General features: G+C 38.2%; 2 protein-coding genes across 3 annotated transcripts in view; one reads left to right on the top strand and one right to left on the bottom strand.

Moving 5' to 3' along the window:
• Positions 1-4,844, top strand: part of Usp14 (ubiquitin specific peptidase 14) — a 36,739-nt gene extending 31,895 nt beyond the window's left edge. For both annotated transcript variants that reach the window (XM_031364950.1, XM_031364951.1), the window contains 3 exons: positions 1,421-1,478; positions 1,903-2,010; positions 2,922-4,844. In XM_031364950.1, the coding sequence (XP_031220810.1) occupies positions 1,421-1,478; positions 1,903-2,010; positions 2,922-3,073 (318 nt within the window). In that variant the 3' untranslated portion in view covers positions 3,074-4,844. The remainder of the gene's footprint in view (positions 1-1,420; positions 1,479-1,902; positions 2,011-2,921) is intronic.
• Thoc1 (THO complex 1) overlaps positions 4,733-19,346 on the bottom strand; it is a 35,736-nt gene continuing 21,122 nt past the window's right edge. The window contains exons 12-21 of the mRNA XM_031364949.1: positions 15,320-15,420; positions 12,646-12,712; positions 12,398-12,448; positions 12,240-12,310; positions 11,821-11,916; positions 11,202-11,267; positions 9,035-9,118; positions 6,242-6,389; positions 5,609-5,684; positions 4,733-5,136 (exon numbers count right to left, since the gene is read on the bottom strand). Of these exons, the coding sequence (XP_031220809.1) occupies positions 4,841-5,136; positions 5,609-5,684; positions 6,242-6,389; positions 9,035-9,118; positions 11,202-11,267; positions 11,821-11,916; positions 12,240-12,310; positions 12,398-12,448; positions 12,646-12,712; positions 15,320-15,420 (1,056 nt within the window). The 3' untranslated portion in view covers positions 4,733-4,840. The remainder of the gene's footprint in view (positions 5,137-5,608; positions 5,685-6,241; positions 6,390-9,034; positions 9,119-11,201; positions 11,268-11,820; positions 11,917-12,239; positions 12,311-12,397; positions 12,449-12,645; positions 12,713-15,319; positions 15,421-19,346) is intronic.

Here is a 19,346-nt window from a genome sequence, read left to right as displayed (position 1 = left end):
TTTGATAGTTTGTTTATTTAGGTATTTGATTCACTTAATTTTTGTGTGATGAGATGTTCAGATCCATTCTTTTTGTGTATGATTATCCAGATCTCCAGGATATTAAATAAACAAACAAACAAAAAGTGAAAGCTAGTACTTGCCAGTTGAGTTTTCCTGGCATCTTTGTAGATAATTGGTTGACAATAGACGTGCTTATAAAGTTTTCAATTTTACCACAATCCTTCGTATATCTGTTCTTTGGCCATACTACAGTATTTGTTTTATATCATGGGGTCCAGGCTGGCTAGATAGTTGAGGGTGGCTTGAACTCCTGATCCTCCCGACTCCAGACCCACATTAACTAATGCAGTTTCCTTTTATGGACTGGACTTGTGATCTCCAGTTTGCTCTTTTTAATGCTTCTGCAAATGGCATCACTTGCTTTATTGGTGTTGATCTGAGCTATTGTCTTTTTTTTTCCCTATTGTTTAAACAGACTTGGTAGAATTGTTTTCTATTTGATACAATTGTGGAAATAATCAGTGTTTAGAGTTTTCTTAATTTTCAAAGGTCTGATTCAGTTTCCTGACAGGTACAGGATTATTCAAGTGATCTATTTCACAATGTCTCTGTTGTTCTTAAGTAATTGACTAATTTCATTTAGCTGGTCCCATTTGTTTATGGAATTCTCTAGTGATTTTCATTAACTGTTTTCATGCCTATAAGGCAAATCTAGCCCATTTCTTTACTGTTAACTGTAACTTGTCTCTTTTCTTGAGGATTCCCAATTTTATTGATCATTTTAAGGTCTGGCTCTGTTTTGTTGAGTTTCCCGTTTTCTGTTACTTTTACTTGATTTTGAGGCCTTTTTAATTTTTCCCCATTAGTAAGATGAATTGAGGTAGTGGATTCTTATTACATTTTAGTTAATCATACTACTTTTAGTGTAGGCCTTTGTTCATTTTAGCTGAAATAGAAGCTGGCTGGCTTCAAGTGCTGAAACTTTACTTAGCGTCTTGTTCTGGTTATGTTTTTGTTTTTTGTTTTGTCGCCTTGGCTCCTGCAGGTTCACAGACATGGGTTATTTTCAACAAGTTTGGTTAATAGCATGTGGATAAAGTCATGGATTTGGTTTCTTTTGCTATTCTAGAGTACATTAACCTCACTGCTATACCTCTGGAATGTTAAAATTTTAATGTTAGCATTAGCCATATATCCAGGCAACATGTTATTTTTTACTGTGATAATATTGCATATTATTGAAGTCTTTGGCTTTACAGTTTTTATGGTAAGTGTAGTTTACTGCTTAATTATTTCACAAGGCAGACTATTATGTTGTCTGTGATTCTGTGATTTGTAGTGTAAATATATAAGTCCTCAACAAGACTATGTTTTCATTTTCAGTATCACAATTTAAAATTAAGATTTTTTCTCTTAGAATGACAAGAATAATCCTCCAAAAGAGATTAAGTATGAACCCTTTTCATTTGCTGACGGTAAGTGGATGTCTCAGTTCAATTGTATGCATTTAAGTTAGATTGCATGTTCTACCATTTATCCTTTTAAGGATATACCATGTGTTCGCTCACTCTCTCTCCTTTGGCTCAGTCAGTGGTCCAGAATGGTCTTAAATTCACCAAGTAGCTAAGGGTGGCCTCAAGGTTATTTCTACTCTACCTTAGCTTCCCAAGTGTTGGCGTGACAGACATAAACCACCATTCCTGGTGTAAGTTTAGGCGTCTTGAAAAATAATGTCCTTAATATAACTTAAATAAAGTAGTACTTTAAACTTAATTGGAGCTCTGCACAGTAATATTTAATGGAGTCCATTAGAGCAGTGTTTCTCCAATCTTGATAATTGTTACTTTGTTTGAGAAGAGCATATGTCTATTTGTTTTAATTGAATCCCTTCTCTTTAAGATATTGGCTCCAATAATTGTGGCTACTATGACTTACAAGCAGTGTTAACTCACCAGGGAAGATCTAGTTCTTCAGGTCATTATGTATCATGGGTGAAACGAAAACAAGGTAAAGAGTATTATTATAGTTGTTAACACTTTATTATTACAAACTTCATAGATTGTGGGTATTTTTGTGAACTTGATGCTGAAAAATAATTGCCTAGTCTGTATGCAAGAGGGTATGTTTATGGGTGCATGTGTATATAGGCCAGAGGTCTATGTTGGATATCTTCTCTTAGCATTTTCTTGACAGTTTCTCGCTGAGCCTAGAGCTAGATTGAGCTAGACTTACTAGTCAGGGAGCTCAGGTAACTGCTGCTTTCCTAGCCCCTCAGCACTAGGGATTTAGACAGGAGCCATCACATACAGCTTTTGCCTAGAGATCAAAACTCAGGATTTCATTATGTGACAGGCATGTAATTCCCTAGTCGCTTCTCAGTGTTAAGGCCTTCAAATTTGCTTATCTCTTATATCCAGATGTACATACAGTATCAGCAGTTATGGCTGAGAAAGTTAGCTCAGAATGATAATTTCCAAAGGGGTAAAAACATGAAGTGGTATGGATTTACATTTGTCTTAGTGTTGTCCAGCTTAATATGGCTGGATTCTTAATATTTAAGATTTTCCTTCTTTAAATGATACTGGGATCAAGCCAGATACCTTGCATATGCTGAGCAAGTACTTGGTAACCAAAGCACTAGTTCCTGCTATATTTGTCTGTGTTCATACTTGCACTGGCACACATGAAGCTTTGGAGAACTGCAGCTATACTGGAAACAGTGAGGGTCAAATGGCAGATTGTGCATTAGAAGTAGCATTGAAACAGCTAGGATGTCATGGAAATCTTGAAATCATATTGGACCTGTAGGCCCAAGGCCATTTGGAGAGCTGTTCATCACATGGAGTATTGTTGCACATCAAATCAGTTCCTTTTGCACCAGAACTCTGAAAATAATGGTGTGTATCTTTTTAACTTAGATGAATGGATCAAATTTGATGATGATAAGGTCAGCATCGTAACACCAGAAGATATTCTGCGGCTGTCTGGTGGTGGAGACTGGCACATTGCTTATGTTCTACTTTATGGGCCTCGAAGAGTTGAAATAATGGAAGAAGAAAGTGAACAGTAATCTTCGATTTAGCTATTTATGCCTAGGTGTGAAATAAATGTTTGGTTTTTTGTTGTTGTTGTTGAACATTTCTGTAATCTTGAGCTCTAAAGAGAACGAGAACAGAGCCAAGCCACTTGTGCATCTTCAATCTTAAGGCTATGGAAAATTACGTTTGGGTGCTACCTTGTGTAAAGGTAGCTTCAAGACAGTCTTTAAAAATCTCAGTTTTTGCATTAATTCTTAGAAATCCTTGGCTGAAATACATTTTATCCCTTGCCAAGATTTAGCAGTGATGTTTATTGCACACCTATTTGTTGTTATTGCATGGTTAATATCACCGTTCAGTAGCTGCCCGTCCTTTGCCTTATCTAACCAATATTTTCCTAGGAAGGTGGAAAAGGAAGTGTTGCTCTCATCGTGTAACTCAGTGCTGCTGTCCACATCCCATCAACTGGGTGCAATCAAGTATTGTCCAGACTGACTTTGCTGGCCTTTTGTGACTTTAAAATAAATGGTGATCAATAAGAACACACTTGATTATACACTTATTGTGTCTCTAATGGACTTTGGTTTATATGTTAAACTTTGCATTGTTTTTTTTGTAGTAATCATAATGTGTAAACAAGCTCTGGTTGCTTATTTTTAGAAACCAAGGATATTTAATAATAGAAAAATAAGGAAAAAGAAGGATTAACAACTTTGACATCATCTCTTTTTAGTATTAGAGCTTGGCTGAAGAGTCAGATGAATTCAGTACTACACAATTTCCGCAAATGGCTAATAATCCTAAGTAGTCAAGCATCCATTTTAAATACAAAGTTGTGAAACAGCATTCTAAAAACAATTCTTTAAGGTAGAAATTGGATTTCCATCAGTTTGTTTTAAATAAGGTGTTAAGTGTTTTAGAATGCATCCTTGAAATGTAAGAGATGAGGCAAAAAACATTCTCCTCCCTTTCAGTTCCTGAACACGCCTTAACTTGCTTAATGCAGAAGACGTTGGAGGCCAGGGCTGTGCTTAGTCACTGCGTCCCCAGCTAGTAGAGCATGCTCTAAGCAGGGACAATTAACAGTGGTCTGCCCGGCAGCCCTCCACTAGTGACCTAAACACTCACAGGAAATGCTGTCTGGGAACAGAACATGAACATCGTACCTTCAGCCAGCACATGCTCTGCTACATACAGGGTATTTTCACATCTCAAGTGAACTGACAGGAATCCCTGGGTGTTAGACTTGAGGACATTAATCTTTGTAAAGCTAAAGGAGTACTTGAGTCTTAGACTCCACTTCACATAAGTTAGAGGCTAGCAAACATTTTCTGTTTTCGACAAACAGCAAATGATTAGGTTTTGCAGGCCCTGGCTATCAGTTTGAACTCTTGCTGCTGTTGTGCTGTTGTGTAAATATGTCAGAGTGCCAGTAAAACACAGTCCTAAGGTTTCAAAAGTGTCATCTTGTGATTTCAGAATACATTTTATAACTTATAGCATGCAGGAAACTAATTTGGGATAGAACTGTAACATACATACTCATAAGTAGTACTCATTATAAAAATACTTAACAAAAATTACTCTGTGATCTTGAGGTCCTTTTACTTTGGCCATTTCCCTACCCTGTCCTCTACTCCACTGCTTGTTCTGTATGTGGTTTTTGGAGCACCAGCCAACTGTACAATAGCTGTTATAAAAGTGTTTATTGTTTACCAAAACCAGTGAACCTTTATCAAATGCTGCTTGGTAACAAAATCTTATCACTGTTTAATAAAAAAGGAAAGAACGGAAGAAAGCTAACTGTTTGTTTCAGTGTCATTAGTTAGACTTTCTGCAAGGTCACTTAATCCAGACTTGTTTAGTGCACTGATCAGGTTATCAGTTGTTGCATGAACTCCTTCTTGATCTTGCCAGGCAACAAGGAGCTGCTTGGCTCTCATCTTCATGTCTTCACTGTCACACTCAATCTGCCTAATATCAGAGTCTTTGATTTCCAGGTAAGGAGCCAAAATCTTCCACTGCTCAGCAAGTTTGTTGGCAAATGACTCTATCTGCTCCCCTGTTACAGGTTTATCTCGCCGAACATCTGGACCTAGAAAACAGAGGATATAAATTATGTGCAAAATACAGAGATGTGCAATTAAAGAATCTTGAAAGAACTGCAAAGCTAAAATGACCACTGGGTTACTAGTCCCCTAAAACTTTACTTTAAAACTTGAAAGTTTCCATAGCCTGTATACCTCCTTTAAAAAAAGAAAAAAAAAATCACAGTTCAAGCAGCACTCGCAGCTATTTTAATTAGAAACACTTTCTTGGAGAGGATGTACTCCTTCCACTATACTAGCTGGAGTTTAAGGCTCTGCTGTAAAACATTTATCTTCTTCTACCTTTTAAAAATTATCATTTCCAAATTTCATTCTATAAAATTAAGTGACTTTAATTTCTTATTTTAACTCAAAAGATAATAAGATAAAATGGTAGAACTGAGAAGTAGATCAAATTAACTCTCAAGATCCCCCATCTTTTCCAGTTTTGTAAAATAGCCAAGAAAAGTCAATTCTTACTTTCATTTTCCTTTAGTAAAGCATCATTGTCTTCCTCATCTTCATCCTCACCTGTTTTTATTTCTTCAGAAGGGGGCTATAATAAATGAAGAACAATGATGTTTAAAAGAACACCAGTTTCTGAAGATAACTGGAAATGCTTTTGTTTAGCAATGTATTATAAGGTTGTAAGATTTTGAGTAGAAGGAAGACTGTGGGAAGCATGAACAGGTAGGTTTGCAAATACCTAAGCTTTAGGCAGTATATTGTCTAAGGGGCAACAGAAGACTGATCATGTCCATCATTACCACACTGTTAAGAAAACGGTGGAAAAGAGCTCTGCCAGGTGACCTACTGCCACTCTCAGACCCTGCTTTTGACAAGACAGTCAAATAAACTGGCAATGAGGACAGTCTTGATCTCATTTACTGAAGATGGTACTTACAACACGTTGGGTGAACTGCATGCTGCACAGAAAATTACACTATCTCTTGATTTTACACTTTCTCTGTAATTGTATATTCAACAACATTCTCACCCTAAGACATGGTGGTCTGCAGAGTACTATTTTTGTGGGAAAAGCTAAATTGAATTCTGCTCAAATAATAATAGTTTTAAAGCAGATAATGGGAAAAAATAAAGTACATCACTTACTGGCAGTTCCTTGGCTAGCTTTATCACCATGTTTTCGAGATACTCTGGTAGACTCTTAAACTGCTGGTTGGTTGGCTGGAAGAAGTGAGGGCTTCTCCGGGCTAAGAGTCTAAGAGCTCTCCATCCATAATTTGAATTATTTACGGCTCTATAAGAAGAGATGTGTCAGCCTTGTAATTTATAGTTACTTTATTTTTAAGATTTATTATTATACATAAGTACACTGTAGCTGTCTTCAGACACACCAGAAGAGGGTGTCAGATCTCATTACAGATGGTTGTGAGCCACCATGTGGTTCCTAGGATTTGAATTCAAGACCTTTGGAAGAGCAGTCAGTGCTCTTAACCATGGAGCCATCTCTCCAGCCCTTGAAATAATTCTTAGTCCATAGGACGTTGCAAGGATAAGACAGAGACATCCCATTCCTTTAGCTTTCAAATATATGCCACTTTACCATGTAAGGACTTAGGTAACCACCACAACTAAGAACAAGAACTGTTTCATGGTGGCTCTTAAGCACTGAGCCATCTTGCCGGCCCCCATAGTTACTTTCATGTAATGAGTATCATGAAATTTTATGCTCTATTGCAAATAACAGCACAAAGAATAACATAATTTTGAAAGTCTATATATTTTGCTTTATTTTAGCAAGTCAATAGTTTTATGTACCTAGTCTTGGCTACTAGACACTATGCATAGAAACCATTTGTCCAAGCCAGGCAGTGGTGGCACACGCCTTTAATCCCAGCACTTGGGAGGCAGGCAGGCGGATATCTGAGTTCAAGGCCAGCCTGGTCTACAGAGTGAGTTCCAAGACAGCCAAGGCTACACAGAGAAACCCTGTCTCGAAAAACCAAAAGAAACCATTTGTCCAGTTATAAAAAAGAAAAGAAAAAGATAGGAAAAAAAGATAATTGTATTCATTATCTGTACCTATGGATGTGTTCTCATTATTTCATATTTCTGTTTACATGTAATGTCTAATCTAAAACCTAAAATGTTTCAGAATCTGATTTGTCTTACTTGCTGAGGTCTAAAATGTTCCAAATCTAGAAAAAGAACACTTAAGGCTTCAAGTATTTTGAATAAGGGACCTATATTCAGAGTTGTATTTTATAATGGCTATCTTTAATTCACATAATATCAATCTCAGTGAATTAAAAACTGGCTCAGAATGCTACAGGAGCAAATATCCAGTAGCTACAGTAATGTCATACATACTGATGTCAAGAATAGAATAGGAGACAGAAACAAGGACCTATGAGAACTCTTAAGCACCCCAGTCCCTCCACCACCAATGACAAGACTGCAGCAAGTACAAATGCATTCCACTTAGGACTTCTTAGGATTCTTGCCCACCTCACAAACCCCAAATGCACAGACTTGCAATCTGATTTTACTTAGTGGTCTCTTATTAACTGGGATATACACAGTTAATTTTGAGAAAGATTTTAAGCATGAGATGAGACTTGTGCATATTTTATTTTGTTATATTGATAGACTTTGTAAGCCACACTAACCTCAAACTTATTCTTGATTCAGCTTTCTAAGTGCTGGGATTATATGTCTGTGCTACCAAGCTACTGTGTGTGTGTGTGTGTGTGTGTGTGTGTGTGTTTTAGGCAGGTTCTTACTGTATAGATCAGGCAAAGAAATCACCCGCCTTCTGCTTTCTAGGTGTTGGGATTAAAGGTGTGTATATCTATGCCTAAGCTATATCTACTTTAGATTTTTATTGTGTATATGGTGTTTTGCCTGTGTCATATGCATGCAGTGCCAAAGAAGGCCAGAAGAGCATATCAGATCCTCTGGGGCTGGAGCTAAAGATGGCTGTTAGCCACCATGTGGATGCTGGGGATGAAACCTGAGTCTTCTGGAAGAGCAGTTAGTGTTCTTAACTGGAGTCATTTCTCCAGCCTATATGTTTATTTTAAAGATCACTCTGGTTTAAGGAGAATAGAACACAAAATTAAGAGGTTGGAGTATGTAAAAACATCACAAGGTCAAAGCTAGCTATGTTGTGTACTAACTATAAGCTATACATGGATCAAAATCAGTTAATTTTCAGAATAACGACGAGTGGTTATTATGTAGCAAATGAGAAAAGGGATACAGGGATTATTTGTTAGAACCAAACACTTGGCCAGTTAAGTGGTACATGGGAAGGGAACCAATGCATTCTGACAAGACGGCCCCTGCCTTTAAATCACAACTCCAGAACACCTTCCTAAAGACTAAAACGATGCTGTCACATGGGACACTTAGATAAAAGACTGAATCTTAAAAGTTACTGCAGTAATTTAGAGTAAGGTGGCAGATATGGAGGCAGGTGGAGGAGGGGGCGGCAAGGTCACTGTGAGTGGTTCCAATATTGAGACAGGTCTACTGACAGATGCTGTTGGGAGCGTTTAAAAAAACACAAAAAGAATACTGTGGGTGCTACTGCAGTGGAGGGACAGGGGACACAGCCTTAAGTGGATAGGCTGACAAGAATGGAAGGTGGGTGAGGAAGTGAGGACAAAAACTAAATTGGCTAGCAGGAGAGACTGGTGAAGGTCAGAAGGTCAGGAGGTAGTGTGCAGTGAGGGCTGAGGGTTCTTCAATTTCAAACGGGTTACTCCGTCATGTTTGAGAGCCAAAAGGAATAGACACTGAAATAAGGATGTTAAAGCAATGTGAACTGCATGCAAAAACTCACCTAAAAGCACTACTCTGCTGACTTAACTGTAGCATACAAAGGATTCCTAAGAAAACATGCTGAAAATTAGCATCATTTCTTATACCATTACTTACTTATATTCACTTTCAACCATGTTTTCAGGATCTGCTTGTTCAATAGCTTCTTCAAAGAACTCCTCCAAAGTTGGCATGTATTCTCTGGTCATTGTAAAGTAAACAGCGAGGTTTATGTGTAATCCTCTAAAATGGTGGCAATATGAGTTTTAACAGTATCCACATGTGGTAATTACACCTAGGACCTAAATGTAGGGACTCTCTAGATCTCTTTAAGAAGATAAAGACGGAAAGCTCAATTCTAGAATGGGTCAATAAAGGAGGTATATGTCTAAAACCTATTCACTCTATATTTCACCAAACCATGCACTATGATATACTGTACTTATGCATTTTAACAAATACAGTGATAAATGAAGGTGAGCAAAAGTTGAATAGCACCTGAGACTGACCAGCAAGTAAGGAAATTTCAGTTTATACCCCTTTGTAGTAGTGGTGTTTTTATTTACACCAGAATTAACTGAACCCAAATTAATAAGTCACACTGAGACTTTAAGGTATGTCAGAATTCATCTGCAGACATGCATTGGTTAATTTCTCATTCTAAAGTCTATCAAAAATTTTGAGATTATTTCTTAAGAAATAAAAGCTTAGGTAAATATGTATTTCTGATGAATATTTTCCTTTTATTTTTATGTAATGACTGCATTTTTAAGTAATGTTTTCTGGTTTGAAGACTTCTTGTCTGATAGTCATTTAAGCTCTGCCCATCACACCTTTATTCTTTTAGTTTCAACATTTTCATATCTTTGTTTTTATGGTATATGTTTTATAATCAATACATAGCCAAAATTTTAAAATACCTATCAATCTGTCTTCATACCAGGATGTCTGATTTTTGTTCAATTTAATTTTTTCCTTTGTGTACCTTTGGGTGGGTTCTTCCTTTCCTTCTTTCTTCCTTCCTTCCTTCCTTCCTCCCTATGTACCTTTACACTCCTCATTTACTTTAGAAATTACATACTCTGTTATTACAAATCTTTGAGGCTCTTATTCCACTGTCTTCTGATTTTGTTTCTGAATCTGCTGTTAGTTTAATTTTACTTTTGTAGGCTTTTTTCTCTTTTCACTCATCCTTCATTTTTCACATATATAGATTTAGCTTATCTATTTAATATTCAAGCCCAGGTATCTTAAACCAAAGAATTTATGAATTATGCCTATTTAGTCTTGATCTTAAGCAGTCTTTCTTTCACACTTGTGTGTTGTATGTGTCTTAACAAGTCTCCCAGCGGATGGGATTACAGTAAGGAGCCACCACACTCCACTATCTGGCCCTTTTTGACAGTGCTAAGGTTTTCTTTTTTCTGGCTGCTGCTTCTTTATTTTACAGCCTTTACCTGATTCTAGCTCTATTTACTTATTTATGAATATGTATGAGTATTTATGAGTATTTTGTCTTCATGAACATCTGTGTACCACTTGTGTCCTTGGTGCCCATGGAAGCCAGAAGAGGGTGCTGGAACCCCTAGGACTGGAGAGAATGAGTGCTATGACTAGAACTCGGGTCCTCTGGAAGAACAGCCAGCATTACTAACCACTGAACCATCTCTCTCTTGATTGTTTATGGAAAGTCAGGGTAGATTGTCTCCTTGACTGTAAATTTGGATGGTAATATCTTTAGGCTTTCCCCTGTATTAGCGCCATCTGCGGGTCTGACCTTCAGACAGATTTTATCACCAGCCTAGGCTTTCCTAGCTGACAGTTTTAGCCCTGGGTTTCTAATTGCTGATGGTGCTAGAAATGTCAGCTGCATGACATGTCTTGTTTCTCAGGAAACCCCTAGCAGAAAGACAAGCTGTTACCACGGGTTACCACTGTCCTATTCTTGTCTTCCCTTCCTTTGCAGGCAGTCTCTCTCCATAAATCAGGTTCTTCTGCATCTCTGTGAGTACCTCAAACTGGACCATCTTACTGCTCACTCAGTTGGAATACCAAATCAATCCTAACTAAGTTATTCTCTTGGTGTTGAGTTCCCATTTCTTTGTGAAACTTTTTCTTGTGATCTCTAAAAATTTACAGCATTTGTAGGTGTTTTAAGGTAAACCATATTCTGCCAGCCCCAAAGTTAAACCACAATAAACGTTTAAGCTTTGATCATTCCTAAGGAAAGGTTTTATTATACTTTACTGAACATTGAGAAAACTAACCAAAGTTATACACTTGCCTTGTCTCTGATTTACAGGCTTCCATATTGTCAGGACAGAGATTCCAAAGTCTTGTCAGCTCCTCACTATAAAATAAGGCAGACATAGTTTTGTATTGATAGCATCCTCACGGTGTATCATAAAACTGCATAGTTAACCTAAGTAGTGGGACTAGAGGTGGTGACCCCCAGTATATAATGATAATCATTTCTCAGAAACTATTCAATAACAATAAAAAATGAAGAATTAACAGAAAGGTGACAGAACTGAATGGTCAGTGACTTTTCAGTAAATATAACTGAGCTGCACTGGCTCAAAGTTCTACTGTCCATGGTATAGAAAATGTGACAGCTTAGAGCCAAGGGCTTTGAAAGTAGGAGGTAACAAGGAAGGCTTAAGTAGTTGCATGAATTCACATGACAGTTTTGAGCAATTGGGTATGATTAGCTTTTATCACTCATATATATACTAAATACAAGTTCATGGAGATGTGAAAAATTGGAGAGTTCCTGTCTTTTTGGTTATGAGACTAGCCTTAACAGCTGGGCCATCTCTTCAGCCCAACTGGAGAGTTCTTACAGTAATATTTTCAAAATATAAAAATAGCAATCAGGAACATAGGAAAATGAGTGGACATACTTTCCAATCAGGATTTTCTTGTTGGGCCCTTTGCCTAAGAAGTCTTCTGGGGCTGCTCTCTTCCGCACCACTCTTGTGGGCTTGGTATCTGATGCTCTGGGAACAAAACGATACATATTTTGGGACTATATATGAATATGTGGTAAGCATTTGCCTAATGTGTACAAGCTCTTGGATTTATTTAATCCTACTTACAGCAAAAATATCAGAGAGAGAGAGAGAGAGCGAGCGAGTGAGCTACATATTGCTTTTACCCTAAAATCCCAAAGCTTCATGGTATGACAGAGCACTCATCAACCACATCATAGGGCAAATAGACACAGCACTCTCAATAACACCAATTTAATCTGTAAATACATGAACATTCAATGTTCTATGAAATGTCCTGTTCATATGTCTTGTGATGATTATCTATTTACCTTTCTTTCACAAAACTTGGGCAACCTTCATTTTTCCATGAGTTCCAATTTTCCTCAGTGTTTAATATATGCTAGGATAAACAAAAGACATACATATCTGCATAAAAATATTTTGGAATCATATTTGGTAGTAGGAAAACTAGTGATGGAATACATACCTCTACCATCTTTGAAAACCTTTCTCCATCAGGGGGGTTTTCAGATAGCAGCTGTGATGAGAAAGAACATACTAAGGTCTCATCAACTTTCTGCGTCATAGGAGTGGTTTGTAGGCAGAGAACCAAGAAGTGTTTGTGTTCTTGTACCTGAGCTTAACTTTATCCTTATTTTCCTATTTGGGGCTGAAACAAAGAAAATTCTAAATTTCCATTTTTTCAATCATGGGTTTGTTGCATGTTGGACTTACTTGGTAGACTGATTTTGTAGTATCTTCAATCCAGAGTGATTGCTCATCAGTTAAAACATAATTTGAACTAGGGAAGGAAAGGACAAATGCATGTCTGAGTTATAACATGAATTTTCATGTTGTGGCTATTTATGGCACCTTAAATTAACTACACTGTGTTAAAAATTACCAAGAACCATGACAAATATGAGAATTATTGAGAAAATTCTTGCACTTCATTGTCAAGTGTTAAAATTGAAGTCACGAAAGTATAAAGGCAAATATGATTCAATTAACTGGTCTGACTATAGAGTAATAAATATTTCATAAATTTAACATACAGATAGAAATCTGAAAAAGCATTAACATAATACTCTATATGATACATAGTCATATAGGCATGTTATATTTTTCTTTAAAACTGACTCAAAATACAATGGAAAAGGATACTGACAAAAGTCAAATTATTAACAGTTTCCAGTAACTATCCACTGATTGCTCCAAAGCCACCAACAAAGACAGCTGGACCTGTCATCTGAATCTGCAGAACCATTTCATGCACATATTAAAGAGAATACATTGATTTGGTGACTTCCCCAAACCCAAAGCTTTAATTCAACCTATGGCTGATTTCAAGCCCTTGATCTTTCTACATTACACTAAACTTTGAAATAGAAGAATAAAAAATTACATTTTGGAAATACTCATGAAAGGAGTTGCAGAGTTAACTATGGAGCAGAGACTGAAGGAAGGGCAAGCCAGCCTAAATATAGCTATCTCCTGAGAGGCTCTGACAGTACCTGACTAATACAGATGTAGAGGCTCACAGCCATCCATTGAACTGAATACATGGTCCCCAGTGAAGGAGCTAGAGAAAGGACCCAAGGAGTTGAAGGGTTTGCAGACCCTTAGTACAAACAATATGAACTAACTAGTACCCTCAGAGCTCCCAGGGACTAAACCACCAACCAAAGAGTACACATGGTGGGATTGATTGCTCCGGCAGCATGTGTATAGTAGAGGATGGTGAAGTTGGTCATCAATGGAAGGAGAGGCCCTTGGCCCTGTGAAGGTTCTGTGCCCCAGTGTAGGGGAATGCCAGGGCTAGTAAGTGGAAGAGGGTAGGGTGGCAAGCAGGGGGAGGGGAGAGGGAAGAGGGGTTTGTTCTTGCTGTTGTTTTTTGTTTTGTTTTTTTTGGAGGGGAAACTGGGAAATATGACATGTAAATAAAGAAAATATCTGGGGTTTTTTGTTTTTTGTTTTTTTTTGGTTTTTCGGGACAGGTTTCTCTGGAACCCTGAGTCCTGGAACTCACTCTGTAGACCAGGCTGGCCTCGAACTCAGAAATCCTCCTGCCTCTGCCTCCCAAGTGCTGGGATTAAAGGTATGCGTCACCACGCCCAGCTATAAAGAAAGCATCTAATAAAAGAAAAAAAATACATTTTGGGTGGATATCATGTGCTACTTAATGGCAGTTCTGAAGGGACTGCAGTAAGTGCTGACACAGGACTATGGCTTCAGCAGGCAACAATGTCGTGCTCTTTATGCAACTCATATTGCGCCAATTTGTGTACAAGCAACAGGGCTCTGGATTCAGTTATGGACAAGTCAAAAATGAATGGTATGCTTTCTGTTGGAGGGTTTTAGACACAATATAGATCTTGACAGGTTGTATGAACCTAAACAACAGAAGAGTGTGTGTGGGGTGGGGCATGGGTCAACCCTGGGTGATAGTCCTCAAGTGCCTTTCAGCATGTCTGTGGGAAAAGGGTGACTTATTGAGACCTGGTACTCGATGACTAGATTAGGCTAGGTGGCCAGCAAGCCTCAAGAGATTCTTCTGTCTCCACATCTGCATCACTGAGATTACAAGGTGTGTCCTGTACCTGACTATTTATGTAGGTGCTGGAGAATGAATTTGGATTCTCATGTTTACACATCAATCACCTCACCAACTGAGCTATCTTTCTAATGCCTAGAATTCACCTTTGTTTCAAGATTTTCTTGGTTCTTTCAGTTCTAATATCCTAGAAAGTTTATGCTATTGGAAAGTGTTATTATCTTAGTTTACAATTTAGCATGATGCCTAGGTGAGGTAATGGACACTGCCATGTACTAGAAATAAAAACTGGGAAAGTCTGGGATTCTGTAGGAGACTCACATTATCAAATGTATATTTTGACACTTTACCTAAAACAAATATCATACATGTAAAAGTTCCCAATTAACTGTCTGGTTGCTGAAGAAGTACTTTAAGGCATGTAGTAGCCAGTGAGATAGCTTAGTAGGTAAAAGCTCTTGTTGTGCAAATTTGATAATATGAATTCCATACCCAGACCCTATAATAGAAAGAGAACTGACTTTTGAAAGGTATACTAGGACCTCCACAGGTGCACCATGGCATCCCTCCCTGTAATAGTAATTTTTAATTAAAAAAAGCAAATTATGTTAGGCAGTGGTGGCATACAACTTTAATGCCAACCCTGGGGAGGCAGTGGCAGACAGATCTCTGAGTTATAGGCCAGCCTGGTCTACAGATCAAGTTCCAGGACAGCCAGGGCTATAGACCCAAACCATGTTTCCAAAAACAGCCCCCCCCCCCAATCAAAACAGACTGGGCCTATGGGTCTAAAACATATGAAAGATTCTTTGCAAGGTCATTGTCACTGTTTATATACTACACACATTAACTCACCTTTTGAATTTGACCTGTCCCTTGAGATACTGAAATAAAATGAGATACTGCAGCAGGATGTGTCGACGAAAGTTACTGTCACTCAGTTGTAAATCCATCAACTATTCAAAATATAAGCACACACACAAAACAATACATTAAAACCAAGTATGGCTAAAAGCACAAATTAGACAGTTGTAGAAATGGAAGATTCTGTTTCATTTAAAAAAAAAAAAAAACCATGCTGAGAGCTTCCTCCTTACTCAGCCCAAGAACAGAGCAGCAAGAGCGCCACTCACTTTGTAGCCCCGCAGAGAGGTTGAAAAGGTGAGCAGAACCAAGAAGGAAATCATCTGTAAATTAAAAACGGGCCTTTTCTCTTTAGATTTGAGAGAACTAAAGCGCACTGTAACTGTATTACAGAACATGGAGAGGAGTGGACCTGAGGATCATTATTGAGGATATTCTCTAGCAATCCTACCACCTAGCTGCTTCTACTTTGAGAGTAAGTGGTGGTGAAAAGGAAAGACATCTGATAACCCCCCTACCGAGCTCAAGAATCACTAAAGACTCTCCACACACTTGTAGTTCTGCCTCTCTCTCTCTCTCTCTCTCTCTCTCTCTCTCTCTGCTTCTGTCTCTGTCTCTCTCTCTCTGCTTCTGTCTCTGTCTCTCTCTCTGCTTCTGTCTCTCTCTGCTTCTGTCTCTCTCTCTCTCTCTCTCTGTCTCTCTCTCTCTGCTTCTGTCTCTGTCTCTCTCTCTGTCTCTCTCTCTGCTTCTGTCTCTCTCTCTCTCTCTCTCTCTCTCTCTCTCTCTCTCTCTGCTTCTGTCTCTCTCTCTCTGTCTCTCTGTCTCTCTGTCTCTCTCTCTGGGAAGTTGCCTAATTCTAAATGAATGATCAGTACTTTATCAGAAAGTCCTAGTGACTGGTTTTGAGTTCAGAGTCCCAGGTTCTGTTGGCTCAGCTCAGCTGATGTGTTACAGCCGGGCTGCTCTATTAGTAGCACCTTCTCTCACACACACGACTCAACAAGCTGCATTGTTGTCTTACTAGAACTGGCCTTTCCTCAGCTTTGGGAAATGAATTTTTGATTCTGTTATTTTTCATGTTCACCCTCCACATTTGAATGGCACACCAGGAGTTTTCCTTTCCTCTAGATCCCAACTGACTTCACAGGCATTGTAAAGGCTCGTAGCTTCTGGATTTCACCCCAACTGATAGGCACAACCCTTCTACTTTGATGTTTGCTGCATGGCCACAAGTTAGACTGGAGTCCTCTTCTCCTAGTCCTGTCCAGGAGGAACAGTTACAATCTCAGATCCTGTCAGGGCTCACTCGGAACTGCTCCCAGTGTAGCTAACTAAAACTTTAGTCTTACTAAGACCCTTGAGCTCGCCATTCTCTGTTTATCTGTGAACCCTACAGTTTTTATTATAATTGAATTTTGGTTTAGTTGTTTCCTCAAGGTGTTGTGGGCCAAGAAGTATCTTAACAGTATTGTGTAAATACTTACACTAGCACTTAAAATATAGTAGCAAAACAAAAAAGTAATTAGTAGGTCCGATTTGGCCAGACCACCCTTTTGTACCACTGTCTGTCACATCTAGCAAGCCCACAACTTGACTGTCACAACTGCAGTCACCTTCTTGACATCAACCCTACAGTTCTACCCAGATAGAAAGCTAAGTTGTTTGAACAAATAGACAAATCCCGTGGCTGGGCAAACACTGTTTCTACTGACACCCTTTCATCTGTGTGCTTTGGTCTAACCAAGCCCCATTTGTTACCCCTGCTTCCCAACCTTCTACCCTCTCTTCCTTCTTCTCCAGCTCCATTTTGTTGATATTAGATAGCCTCCCTGAAAGACACCTCACCATACCTTCTTCACCCTCTCTGAATGGCAAAGACGCAAAGGAACCAGCTATACCTACAGTTTTCAATTTGTCCTTTACCTGCTCTGCTCTGGCTTTCTTACCATTCTGTATCTAAGATCACCAATGAGGATATGCTGATATGAATATATGCTGAGTAAATGAGTAGAAGTCTGAGCACTAGTTTCATTCTACTGGGCATGCTTGGCTCCCACGAACACAAGCTTTCCTATTTAACTAGTCATCCCTGCTTTCTCAATCTTCTACATCCCCCACCCCTTAGTCTTCTATTTCCTGGTCTCCCCACCCTTTTTCCTCCTGATTAAATCTTGGTTTTCTTCAGACTTTGGTTTCACACTTCTCTTTCTAATCTACACCCTCTTCTCCAGCTGATCTCATACACCGTATACATACATTATTTGCCGCTTAAAAACTAATCAAATCCCAAATCTATACCCTTAACCCAGATCTTGTTCCAAATCTCCAGAATCATATACTTAGCTACTCAACAACTACTTCATGTTCAAGTGCTATCTGGTTCATGAATAAAACAAAACACATCAGTTTTTCTCATAAGGCCAGTTCTTTAGAACTGGCTAATCCACCATCCACGTGCCTAAGCAACAGCCATTTGTCTAAGAAACTCTAAGAAGGCATCTGGAGGAAGCAGTGTCTCAAGGACAGCCTCCAGCAGCAATCTAAGGGAGTCAGGGAACAGGGCAGAGCATGCAAACAGACGCCGAGCCATAGAAGAGGACTAAGGAGCTGTATGGAGTCTACAGAACACCAAGAGGACCACAGGCGGGGAGGAACTTATTACTAATTATTTCTCTGTCTTCATTTCTAAGTGCCCTTTAACACATTTATCTTTTTCATTTATCTCATGCTGGAAGCCAACTTTTATTGCTAGGAACATGGATTAAAAGTAGCACTTAGCTAGACAGCGCAGGCTGAGATGAGACTGTGTGACCATGCACACTAACTGCTTACAATATTCTGAGGGGATGAAGCTCGGAAGACAGAACTACTTATTTACACCTGCGAGCCAGCCAGTGACAGCAGAGGCTAAGAGTCTTCAGCCTTACTCTCCCTCTACAATATTTACACAGTTTGTAGTTCCATGTTTCCTTTCTATTAGATGCCTTCATTTTCATCGTGTCATGGATCAAATATTGCTTTGTAAACATTTTTGTTTCTAGAACAAAGGGCCTTTTATACTTCTTGACTTTTGCTAATTGCTTAGCTCAGGACTCAACCTGCCTCACATTACTCTAAACATAAAATGGCTCATCTTTGGTCACTTATGCTTTCTATCATCAATTTTTCATGAAAAATTTCCATGAAATATTCTTGGTAAAGCAAAGGCTAAATCTGCAATCTCCCATTTCTATCAATTTAGCATAAAAGACTTTACAAATCTGTACTAGTGCATTTCATTAGTAAAACTTTCATTAACTGTAATAATGCCATGAAACAAAAATATTCCATCTAAAATTAAATATTTCAAAAGTTTAAAAGGCACAAACAGTTCAATATTCACATATTACCACCTAGTTACTTATTTCACATTTGTTTAAAAATAAAAAACATTCTAAAACTGCTGAATTCCTAACACCCTCCATATTCCTACTCCTCTCCCTGCTATGATAACCATTCCCACATATTTGGTAATTCTTATGCATATTTTTATAATATTAGTATGTATGAGGCATCTATAAACACTATACAGATATACTCAAACTATATCACATTCATTGTTTTGTAATTTTTCTATTTTCACACAATACTAGGTTTGAAATCTACCCACATTAATACATGTAATAAATTGTGTGTGTGTGTGTATACACACACACTATAGGAACTATATGGTGTCTTGTCATAATTTGCATTCATACAAAAGCAGTCAGACAATACATATATGAAGGATCATGGCCACATAAAGTAAAGCTTATTTACAGATAAGTCAGATTTGGAGACAACTGTCCCAGGTCATCCACTATGAAGCTCTTCATTGAATTCTGTTGAATAAATTACTGCCTTATGTGTAAAAAAGATTAAAACCTGTTTCCAATAGTTCACTTTCACATAATTTTTAAGTCTGTACAGCAAATCTTGTAATTTCCTTGAGTGTGTATATGATTCTCTAGGATAGTGGTTCTTTTTTTTTTTTTTTTTT

The sequence above is a fragment of the Mastomys coucha genome, unplaced genomic scaffold, assembly GCF_008632895.1.
Source record: "Mastomys coucha isolate ucsf_1 unplaced genomic scaffold, UCSF_Mcou_1 pScaffold13, whole genome shotgun sequence".
Classification (NCBI taxonomy): Eukaryota; Metazoa; Chordata; class Mammalia; order Rodentia; family Muridae; genus Mastomys; species Mastomys coucha.
This window is presented reverse-complemented; position numbering and strand designations above follow the sequence as displayed.